Source organism: Fukomys damarensis, unplaced genomic scaffold (genome assembly GCF_012274545.1).
Source record: "Fukomys damarensis isolate Sample0158 unplaced genomic scaffold, DMR_v1.0_HiC HiC_scaffold_11, whole genome shotgun sequence".
In the NCBI taxonomy this organism is placed as follows: domain Eukaryota; kingdom Metazoa; phylum Chordata; class Mammalia; order Rodentia; family Bathyergidae; genus Fukomys; species Fukomys damarensis.
Genome location: NW_022900923.1, coordinates 5,181,979 through 5,194,027, shown reverse-complemented (window position 1 = coordinate 5,194,027; position 12,049 = coordinate 5,181,979). Strand labels below are relative to the sequence as shown.

Sequence of the window (12,049 nt, the reverse complement as noted above, 5' to 3'; positions counted from 1 at the left end):
GCGGGGGCTCGTCTGGGGCCGCCTCGCCGGCCCTCCACGCCCAGAAGCATCGGGGCTCCACTGGCCAGGTCGGGAGCCCCGGCTCCCACCCCGCACTCCCCAGGGGACACGGCTCAGGGGCGCAGGCTTCACAACAGACGCGCTGCCCGGCCCGAGACTGAACACGCGCAGGTGTGGGCCCAGGGTGGGGCGCTGGCATCTTCCCCAGCTCCCTTAGCAACCTCCCCGGGCACTGCGGCCTTCTGGGCAGTCTGCCCTCGCCCTGATGCGCCCACGCCGCCGGCCGCCTCCTGTGAGGTCCTCCCAGCGTCTCAGACGCGGTTCACTTCCACACTTCTGGGCACGCACACTGCACAGGGCAGCTCATTCCTGCGTCTCCCGTAATCTGACAGAGCCCATCATAAAATAAAAACTAGTTGTCGCTTTCCATTTGACTACGGAATATCAACAGGATAGAAACAAATTCAATTATTGGGTCGAATCAGAAGAAATTGCTGATATATGACCATTTTTTGGACCTCCAAAAAAATGGCAACTTCATACGGTTCAGCCTAATATAATTAGAATCCCATTGCCTTACTTCCATGCAAAAAAGCTTGATGCTTTGGCAGGTAATTTCATGATTCCAAACTTCACTTTTATATTGATTTTCCCTCAGAAAGCCACCTGTAGTTTGTTGGGCTCCTCTGAAGGAATTTATCTGAGTACGTTTTAATCAGCTGACCTGGGGTGGCGCACGCCTGCAGTCCTAGAGTTCAGGGAGCTAAAGCAGGAGGAGCATGAGTCTGAACCTAGCCTGCCTGGGCAACTTAACAACTTAGCCCCTATCTGAAATTAAAAATAAAAAAAGGTTGGGGGTGTAGTTCCGTGTAAAGGCCCTGGGTTGAATCCCCAATGCCAAAAAATAAAAAAAAATAAAAATAAAGAAATTATTTTGAGACTTGTCCTGGACTGTGGAGGCAGCTCAGTGGTAGAGCACCTACCTAGCACGCCTGAGAGTCTGGGGCCCAGCCCAGCCCAGCCCAGCACAAATAAAATGAATAAGAAGGGCTTCTACCTATCAGGTCCTGGAGAGCACAGACAATACCGGGTTAGCAAGTAAGAAGCTCACACAGGCGGTGCAGGGACGACTAGAAAGTTGTGTGGGGGAAGAGGCAGCCCGGCCATGCGCCGCGGTGGAAGACAAGAGATGTCTTCTCCGTCGCGACTTTGTACGTTTGCTCAAGACAGCAAGACTGCAGTGCATGGACCGCGGCACCGGTGTCCCGAGCAAGTGGTATTCCGGTTCTGTGTGTAGTGTTGGCAATGCGAGGCCCATGGTCCGCTAGGAGGAAAAGCCTCCTGGCTGGGCCTGACCAAGGTGCGCTCCTGCAGCTGCCCGCCGCGTGGCTCCCAAGCACGCCTACCTCGGAAGACACTTGAGACCACCTTATTTTGGTCATAGTGCTTTCCCCAGGCAGGAATTTTTATTTTAGTTTGAATCTTACACTGATCCATTCCCAGGGTTGCATTTTTATGTTTACAACTGACATCTTCATAAAAGAATGGAAGCTGTGAGAGATAGCTAAAAAGAGCAAAGGCTCGCCTGCAGTAAGTACTTAAAGTATTTTACACCTAAATGGAGCCCAGTTGTTTTTAGTTAAAATTTAATAAACCTTAAACTGATGACCTCTCTCCCACAGAAAGGCCCCAAGTTGCAAGAGAAGAGGACTTTCCAGTGAAATATATTTTAAGGAACTAGTGATGAACGAAGGTCTATCTGAGGCTGAATGCTTTGTCGATTTATCAGCTTGTGCACGTTCTGTCCCCGAATTCCCTACTGCTGCTGAGGGTACGGACCGCCGGGGCCTCACTTAATCGAATACCATTGATTCGAGTGTGTCACAGTGATCTCATTGAGAGTAATCAATAGTAATCCAAAATCAATCAATCCTCTCTTGCACTATCATTTATCAAATCTGAATACGCCAAATTATTTGTAGGCGTCAAATTACAAAGAGGAGAAAATGGTAGGACTGAGAAAGTTAATGGTTTATATTGAGGAGCAGAGCCAATATTCCCATAAATTTCCCCTCCCTCTCTCTCTCTCTCTCTCTCTCTGTGTGTCTCTTTCAAAGGGGAGGCACTTTAAAATGGACTATTACAGGCACAAATACATTTATCTTCTCATTAAAGCACCCTAGATTTATAATTTAGCTCATTGCATTCTGCAAAAAACAGATTTTTTGGGTTTTTTTGTTGCTGTTGATGTTGTTGTTTTTTTTACAGGACTCTGCTAGTTCGGCCCAACTGCTACAAACTTCCTAGCAATGGCTCCAGCAGCTTCTCCAGAGTTTCCTAGGTCTGCTAAGCTAAGTTTCAAATGCCAGCTTCCACGTGCTGGAAAAACAAGGCGATTCGAGGAACAAAGGACAGAACGGCATTTTCTGACATCAGAAAAGATGTTTGCTAGGCCCGGCGTGGCAAAGGCAGTGCTTCATTTCTCCAGAGAGGGTACAGCGTGGTCGGGCCTGCTCGGGACAGACACCGCTGTTCACGCTGAAGGTTCCGTAGCCACAAATTCACCTGAAATTTAGTCAGGGTAACAAATCCTTCTATTCATTACAGCACACGAAAAAGCACCACTCCTGTTTAACTTGAAGGAAAAAAGGGCTCGGATTGTCTAAAACATTTACTTTCGCTAATGTAAAAGTGTTGGCATTTTACTTCATTCGTGATAAGCTTGGTGCCAGTAGAAGTGATTATTCTTTTCTTTTTCAAAGCCTATCAGCATTTCGAAAAGCTCTCTCAGTCTTATCAGGTGTATGAACAGCACTCTGACCGAAAACAGTTTGTACTGCTCCTCTCTCTTTCTGCCAAGCTATCTGATAAACCCCCAACTAACTAACTGTATTTACACACAATCAAACAGAAGTTGTATCTTCTATGCACTGCAGCCGGATTCCAGCTCGCCAAGGCTCTGCTGGCTGTGACATTAACTTCAGAAAAATGCCAGCGGAGAGTGTCCCAAACTGACAACAATCAAGAAAACACTATAAACGCACTCAACTAGAAGGCACCACAAACAGAAACCAAAGGAAAACAAACAGGGGAAGCTGAAAGCCACTTCTCAGGAATTCACAGGAAAAATACAGTGTTCTGTGGGTGCAAAGGAGGGTATCATGCCACAGAAAAGTGACCCTGCAGAACGGATGAGTGAAAACGGAGATGTTCAAATACATATTGGGGCTGAGGAGGGGAAGGCGGCCGGGAAACATCTCTGACTTGCGGGGCAGGGTCCGCACACTGCAGGTCATCTCATGTGAAGACACGCCATCAACCCCAGATGGGAGAGAAAGAAAGTGACCACATTCTCACGACAGCCTCCAGCCATTAAATCTGCACAACAGCTCTTCCAAGTTTTGCTCATCTGGGGAGGGAAGGGGGCTTGAGGGGGGAATGGGATAAAATTTTAGGAAGCCTTGTTCATCAGAAGGAAATCAAGAAACAAAAGTACAATTGAGTGTGCAACCTCTCCTTTTTCTTATTCTTTTTACTTAATGAACTGGACACCTTGATACGAAGCTATTAAAAAAAAAAACTCCTCATCCAGATTAACCTAAACAGGCTGTCACCAACTGAAAAGGGCTGAAGCCAGTTCCTGGTCTCCAGGAGTTGGGAGTCCCGCCTCATGGATGGGTGGAATTTGGAGCATGAAAGATGGACAGTGACAGTCCCAGGACATGCGAGAGACTGGGAATCTACCTGAACGACCGGATGCCAACAGCTTCCTGGCCCTAGGGACCATTCTCTGCAGGAGCCCGTGTGTGTCCACTGCCACTGCCCCTCACCTTCCCTGCTGAAGGCAGAGCAGGCAAAGGACGGAAAGAAGGTGGCCAGGCTCCCCGAGGAACCCAGCTGTGGGCTGCAGAGACTCCACAGCCGGCCAACCCCCGAGCGGGAGGACACACAGACTGCCCACACGTGGGCTTAGCTCCATTCAGCCCGGTCCTTCCCATGATGCCAAGGCTGGCGAGGGCCCTCCTGTCGCTCACGGCTGCGGTGCCCACTGTACAGCCACTGCCTGATGGGACAGACCTGCGCCCATCGACCCCACAGCCTCCCTGACACAACTGGCTACAGGTGTGACGGCCTCCCAGGCTCTCACCTGATTTGCCAGCTTCCTGACTAAAGAGACCACCACAGGAATGGTCTCCCAACGATGGAAAGTGAGCATCATAACATCTTCTGTTCCAGGATTAGCTAGAGTTCTCCAGTAATGCGGGATTAACAGGATCCAAGGGCAATTGACAAAAGAAGAACCTGACACTTGAAATTTGTCCTTACATATGTACGTCAGCCTCTATAATTTTTCAAATGATCTGCTATTTTTGCTAACTCAGTATGTAATTTTTGATATTTGGAGAATATACTTGTATCATTCTTTTCAAAGCAGGTTCTTACGAATATTGTTGCATATTAACTGCCTTGAAAAAGATAAACTTTAAAATGTTTAACTCACATTGGGAGTATTAAAAGGAAAGGGGAAATATTCATTTAACAAGTCCTTTGTGTAATTTCTAAACAGCCATAAGAACTGAGCAAAACGTTTCTAGAGAACATGAGACAGGAGTTTCCACTGGTCGTGTCCTTCTGATCATGGAAAAGAAAGGAACTTATGCTACAGTTCTTCATGTCTCTATTCCTGATTTACCTCTCATTTATTTTTTGCATATTAAATAAAGCATGCAAAAAAGAAAGCATAAGTTTTTGTTTTTGTTTTTTCCCGCAGCAACATGTATGCAAGGTGGGACAAAGAGAGATACCTCCTGTTAAAAGTGGACTGCTGGGCCCTTTGTGGTTCTCCGCATCTTTGAGTTTTTATTTGTTTCACAGACAAGAGCAACGGTGCTGTACTACTCCAGAGACAAGGTCTGAACACCGCATTTTACCCCAAGGTGGTAGAAAGGTTTGAATGAGCTGCAGCTCTGCGCACCTCATGATTATCTACGCTGCCTGTATCCCTGCAGATAGTTTTAAAAGAGAAGTTAGCGAGCAAGCTGGTTTTCACTCCACTTGTACTGTCCGTCACTCTCAACTAGAACTGAGGATTTACTGATCGCTTTCCTCTGCTTAGTACCATCTTAAGCACCTGTTTTCCGAGGAGGTGCATGGTACAGCAAAGTTAAACTGACACGTCTGTGAAATGCCTGACAACCCTCGGTACATCCAATATTAATTTGTTTTCTTTGGCTAGGTGAGTGGTGCCAAAGCATATTACCCAGAAAGGGTGCTTCCAGGCCAAACCAGGGAAGGACAGTGCAGGTTCCGCTCCATTCACAGCGAAGTGAGAAGGCAAAGAAAAATGTATGTGACAAAAATTGCTTTTTATAATTAAAATTACCACTGCACTCTTAAATTCCTGTTCGTAAAAGACTGTCATCTCATCTTAAGTGGACTCCCCACGAGTAGTAGTAAGACTTTAACAAGAATTTAACAGATCTGAAATGCCAAAAGCTGGGTTTTTCATTCGCAGTGTTGTAGGAGAGAATTCCAGATAGCCGTAGGCTGCATTCTAACAGCTAGCGCTGTGTGTTATCTGCCCATAGTCAAATGCACAGCCTACGCCAGCGGATTGAAATGGACTTGAAATGACCAGTGAGAAGCCACTTAAACCTGTGTGCTCTCTTTTATCACTCTGCCCTCGTGAGTTACCTTTCAAATATGTATGTGTGCGCGGCCATAAATTAGAATGGCACAATGCGAGAAGAAATGAAACTATAAACAGCAAGTTTTCTCCAAGCACTTAAAAATCATTTTCAGAAACTACAAAAGGCAATAATGTATATAAGACACAAACAAATTCTAAATCCTCTTTGCAATCCTTGACTGAGAAATACATTCTGAAAATACTGTCCAAAACGTTGTCTAGATCAGAGAAAAAGAAATATGTGGCACTCTTGGAGAGAAATAGTAGCAAGGAAAGATGTGTCTGCTAATACTCTGAATGGAAATTATTTTTATTAGCAGAGGTTTCCTACACCTTACAAGGTATGAGTCTAATATGAATGTGAGACAAAGCTAAAAGATCAAGAAAACCTTCAAAAGGCAGAAAACTGTCTTCCAGCAGCCTCAGAAATAAGAGCTAACTTGGATCTTATGGAATGATATAAAAACGCAGTTGGCAAGATTAAAAAAAAACAACACAGTAAGAGTTAATGTGTCTCAGTGTTACAAAAATAAATAAAAGTAGGAAATGAACTGAGGGGTTTGAAGGAGGGTCTGAATTAGGACAAGAATTAGAAGAAAGGAAACAGAAATTATAAAAGTGTTTTCTTCCAGTGCCCAGATTTACTAAAGTAAAATCATAGACCTCTAAACATATCTCTTAGGATTAAATTAAACAATTCTGAAATAAGATGCATTTTAGGAAAATATAATACTTATTCATTTTATAGTCTTGTTTTTAGCACCCCCCCAAAAAAAAAACAACAAACAAAAAACCACGTTTATGTAGTTCAGGTAAAGCAGTCCACACTGAAAGCTATCATGCTTTGCATTCAGATATACTTGTCAGAAATGGTGTAGACAAGAGCTATTTAAACATTTTTTTCTTGGGTATAGGCCTGATCCGAGAGGCATTTCATAATTATGCATTTAATATCAGTAGTTTATTTCCTATGTTACAAATTATTTATGATCACTAGCTATTGACTGCATGAATGAAAAATCATTGAAATTTTTTAAAAATCAGAGACAAATTCACTTACTAGGTCACCTGTTATTTGCCTACTATGTAGCAGATAAATCAGTTCAGTTTTAAATCTGACCTGGTAAATTCCTGAAATCTTAATTCCAGGCTAAAGTCATCCCTAGCAATGGAGCTGGCAGCCAACTGATTCGAATAATACTTGCGATCTACTTTATCATAGAAATAAATACCCATGAGCAATTTGAACAGCACACCTGCTTGCTGCACACCCTCCTGTCCTCGTGTATGTGTGTGTCTCACATGGATGCTGTATGTGCGCATACATTCCTGTGAGCATCTTATCGACAGCTCTGATTTGCATGTAGCAGATGTGTATTTACTGATTGAAATGGTGTAGATGGGTGTACACCAACGCACAGGGCCACAGAAATAATAATCAATGGCAAATCACACAGAACACACGTCCAAACGTCAAGCCGGAGAGCGGCACAGTGCCCTCCCCGCTCTATCAGACGCACCCAGAAGTAAGACTGGAGAGAGAGAGGCTAAATATTTCACTGTCAGACGAAGGGGGGAACAGCAAAGCATTACCATCGCCTGTGCGTTCGGACAAGGACGATTTAATACGATGCGAGAGGATGTAGAAGAGATAAAAACGGAACAAACTGGGCCAATGTAATCAAACGTTTTCACCCGAGAGCTGGCACGGCCGGCACCCCAGTGCCTGTGAACACATCAACACTGCATTGTTTCTGTCTGTTTCCCATTCGCCAGGGAGCGGGATTCAGAGCAGGGCTTCACCACTGCAAGGACTTTAAAGTTCTCCCCTGACACCTTAAGTGCTTTTTCCTCCTCTTTCTAAACGTCTGCTAGGTGGTTCAGAAAAGTTTATTTGGCAGTAATTGTTTTAATAAAAACAAATCACTGCTATTATTTGTCCCTTGTGTTTATAAAGTCTGAGCCATCAACCATACACAACACATTTCCATTTTTTTTTTAAAGAATATACAGAAAAATCTTCAGGGCTGATCATCACCTTACAGCAAAACAAAGAAATATTTTGTTTAGTTACTGTTCTCAAACAATGATGAGGAATTTGTACCAAGTGGCAGAGACTGGACGTGGAGTATTATGCCTCCCTTCCAAAACAGTCATCTCTTCTTTGTCTGTAATTCGGGCAGGAGTGAGGTACTGTGGGAGTATTGTTAAACAGAATCGTAGAGAAGTTAGCTTCCCTCTTTGATGAATAGCACCAGGTATCGAAAATTAATTGTGAAAGTATGGCCCGGCTAATGAGATGGCCCTTATCTCTGCTCAGCACAGGAACCACAAGTATTTTTCTGCTGGCGCAATATTTTATAAAAAAATGTCTAAAGTGTTATTCACTAAATAGAAAGACCTCAGAGATACAAATTATCATAAATTCTGAGATCTGGGAAATCTGGAGTTAAAACTGATTTCTGCAATATTCCCTTTTTTTGAATCTCTCGTGCCTTGTCATTTTTATTTCACAAAAAAATTACTTTCTCCTAGTAGCATTTTTAAACACTGAATTACAAACCCATTCTTCATCAGATGGTCGATATAGAGCACAGGTCAGGTGAAATCGGAAAAGCACATCAAAGGCTGTAAGTTTAATATATACGCTATATATGTAAATGTTCGAACAATGATACCTTATTGTAGGAAAAACACTACAAAAATGATCATCCATGCAAGAGAATTAATGGCTACCCACAAGGGCTTTGCTAATAACATGGGTTAATTACCGCTGCAACACACTAGGCTCAGTAAATAAAGCAGCAGTGCTATAAACACATTAAGACAGAAACCATCCCTGTAAGAACCAGCCAACACGGCTGCCCTCGCCTGCTCCCGGGAAATGCAAAGCAGTTTTCCAGGTCTGTCTGCAAGAGGATTTAAAAACTTACCCAGATTGCGCACAGGGTAACATGCACACACCCTAACACAAAGAGCTGGAGAAATGCAGGTGACGGTCACTCACACTCACTCCCCTGCCACACTGATTCCGATAACTCAGGACCACTTTTTTTCTTTCACGCTTACTTCGCATTGGAAAATCATTCGTTACATAATACACATCGTCTGGCTGTCTCGGTTATCTATGGCTTGGGGTTTGTATCCCGGTTATGGAGTCCTTAGAAAAATAGAATTACTCTGTTTGATTTAGAGACGTGACAAGCGAGCTTGCGAGACTGCACAGCCAAGCTTGCCCCCCCACCCAGCCGCTGCTGCTTGTGACCTCCAGTAATTTACAGAGAAATTATCTGAAAACATTACCTGTACCACCCACCTCTAAGGCTGCAGGTGTTTTCACAGGAGTCATAGAGAAGGATTGGGAGGAAAAGTAATCCGAGCCCCAAGTCTGGAGTTTGAAGTATTCTCTCTTAGGAAAATAAACTTAAAGTGCCTGTTTCTAGTTCTGAAGTAAACTCACATCTGAAGTGACTTGGGCAGGCTCCTGTCTTCCAAAACACAGTGTCCACTCTGATGGCTTTGTGGTTGTTATATACACTTTTGCTTCTTGTCTAATTTTAGCCCCCCCTAGTTTGACATTGTATTACCACTTTTGAACAGTTACATTTCAACTCAGTGGAGGTTTTCAGAATAAGAGGTAAGAGAAAGGAAAGAAAACAAAAAATCAAACCCCTGAAACAGAAAGAGTGGATCGTACAAAATAAAACTTGCATTGCTACATGCAGGGATCTTAAAACACAAGACTGTTGACAAACGTTCAACGTCTGCGTTTCAATGATCAGTCTGAAATTTACTAAACTGAGCCTTCCTCCTCGCCCTGTCTGTTTTGGAGTGTTTCAATTGCCTTTCCTTCTTCCAACAGCTGTGACAACTGTTAAAACAGTCAGTTAAATTAAGTCCGCTATATAATCCTGTAGTCAATGTTACATTTTAATCAGAGGTTGATCAGCACATGCATTCACAATGATTAGACTGGCACACATGTCAAAATGAGCAGATATATTATTTTCATCTATTTATGCTATCAGCTAGTACTGCTATTAAATGTGAAACAAGCTCTCAACTATGGTGTTCTTTAATGTGCTGGCACATTTCCTAAAATAAAAAAATACACAGCTAGAGGTTAACATTTTAAGCTCCTTTAATGGTGGTCAATAAAGTGTATGAATCTTTTTAACAGCTTCCAAAGCAGAGCCTGTCCAATATTTTCCTCAGGAACTGCATAACTCAGGTTTCATTTCTATGTATACACACACGTGATGAGGTTTAAGCCAGCACAATTACTATGAATATTAATAGCATGTATAAATTCTGTGGTTTATTAATTGAGACAGAGAGGCAGATGCGTTGCCTAGCGTTGGATCTTTCTGTCTGTCCAGTGAACCACGTAACCATCAGAATCGCATCCAGACAATAAATCTGTGTTTTTAAAAGATGACTTTTAATTGAGCCAAAAAAGAAAGCTAGTTTGAATCTTGCGCCAAAGCCAAAAGGACCTGTGCCCTGATTTCATTTAAATGTATCTGCTTTAAGAGGCTTATCTAAACTAATTATTCAAATTAGCTATAAGAAGTTAAATTTAAGGAAACTACTTTAAAAGGAAACGGGGGGGGCATTTTTAAAGTTTAGTCTGGTTTATTTTTTTTTTTTTTTACAAGAGAAAGTTCAGAATCTGGAAGAGCCCGGATGAGGCATTTTCCAGACAGGGAGACATTTTAAATTCCCCAATTCTACAGCGCCAGGTACACCGACCACCAAGGCCGCCCCGTAGGCAGTCCTACCTTTGTTTAATTTTCATTTTTCTTTCCATGCATTTTAAGGTTCTTTCTTCCCTGGAGTGTTCCAAACTGATCCAAACACAGCCTTATGATCTTCCAGGTCTTCCTAAATCCATCTCCTGGCTGTGACTGCGGCCGTGTGTGCGTGTGCACGCGTGCAGAGACAGACACACAGGCACACACGCACTCACTCACATGGAGACGTCCCCCGGCAGCCACCGAGACAGCGAGCGACTTTCCGTGCCTCCCTTAATTACAAAGGAGCGGGCGCTAAGGACAGCTAGCGGGCACCCACCTCGAAGGCAACCTCCCCTCCCACGTCACGTCACATTCTCTCGGCGGCCCAGAGAAGCCAGCGTGTGCCAGGAGCAACTCTTTCCGGAATTATAACAGTTGGTGATGTGAAAGCAGACCAATAGGACTGAGTCCACGGAAAGCCAGAGGAACCCTGTGACAGGTCCCGCACCCACTCAGATTTTATCTGACCAACTCATTTACACAAGAATGCCTAATTTACTCCCCCGACCCCTCTCGCGCCCCGTCCATCTCTCACCTCTAAATCCACATTTCCAGGAGCACCGAGACATTCATAAACAGGAATTAACTGCATTCGAGAATAAAAGTACTTTTTCACCTTCTCTGGAGGAACCATGCACGAACCGGCCACAGTCTCAGCGCTGCCTATTTCAGGGGAGATTTGAAAACTCAACGCTGTTTCTTCTCTAGTTTCTGTCCCCACTGCCCTAAATATTTACAATGTGTGAAAATCTCGTGTCACTTCATGGACTTATTTGTCAGTTAAGTGCTGACTTCACGCTAACCATGCAAATAACGTCATTCCAGCTCCCGACTGCACAGGGCTTTTTTTTTTTTTTTTTTTAATTGTTCTCCGAAGGAGAATTAGTCAGTGTGCAGTCCTGCCTCCAACTCCGCGGTCAGAAACGACAGGGCGCTGAGCCTATCCGTCAGACTGCGAACGCGCAAGAGGCTCTCCATGGCAGAGATCGTTTAGAATATTGCATTTTAAAACATCGCTGCTTGGGAAAACGGGCCCTTGGTAAAAGATGCATTGAACAGTCCACTAGGCATCGCGACCACACGCCTACCCTTAACACCTGAACGAGAAACACAGTTGCCTCCAAGGTCGCCCTGCAGCCAGAGAGCGATCGTGGACTCGGGCATTCACAAAGCAGCGCGCCGAGCCCAGCCCGAGCATGCACCCCGCGCCCCACGCGAGTCGCGCAAGCACAGGCAAGGTACCTACTCTTCCTCGTAGTGCAGGGAGAAAGACTCGGGAAGGCAAAGTTCTACCGGATCCATGTGCGCCCGGCAACCATTATTTGTGCACCCCAGCCATAAATCAAAGTTTCCTTGACAGCGCCGCGCGATTCCCCGCGAGCTTCTGCGGGCTACGAGCGCAGAGGCGCGGCCACGGACCGAGCTCCCACTCGCGCCTCCTAATCAAGGGCTGGGAGCCGCGACCGCGCTCATGAATATGCAGCAGGCTTTGCATATGCATGTCCGCGGCCCAGGCGCGCCGCCGATTGGGGGGCAGCCGCCCAATCAGGAGGGAGGCGACTGG

General features: G+C 44.6%; 1 protein-coding gene across 3 annotated transcripts in view; it reads right to left on the bottom strand.

The window, feature by feature from the left end:
- Esrrg (estrogen related receptor gamma) overlaps positions 1 to 11,914 on the bottom strand; it is a 203,283-nt gene extending 191,369 nt beyond the window's left edge. For all 3 annotated transcript variants that reach the window (XM_033762038.1, XM_010642514.2, XM_010642515.2), the window contains exon 1: positions 11,732 to 11,914. In XM_033762038.1, the coding sequence (XP_033617929.1) occupies positions 11,732 to 11,787 (56 nt within the window). In that variant the 5' untranslated portion in view covers positions 11,788 to 11,914. The remainder of the gene's footprint in view (positions 1 to 11,731) is intronic.
- Between the last annotated feature and the right edge of the window lie 135 nt (positions 11,915 to 12,049).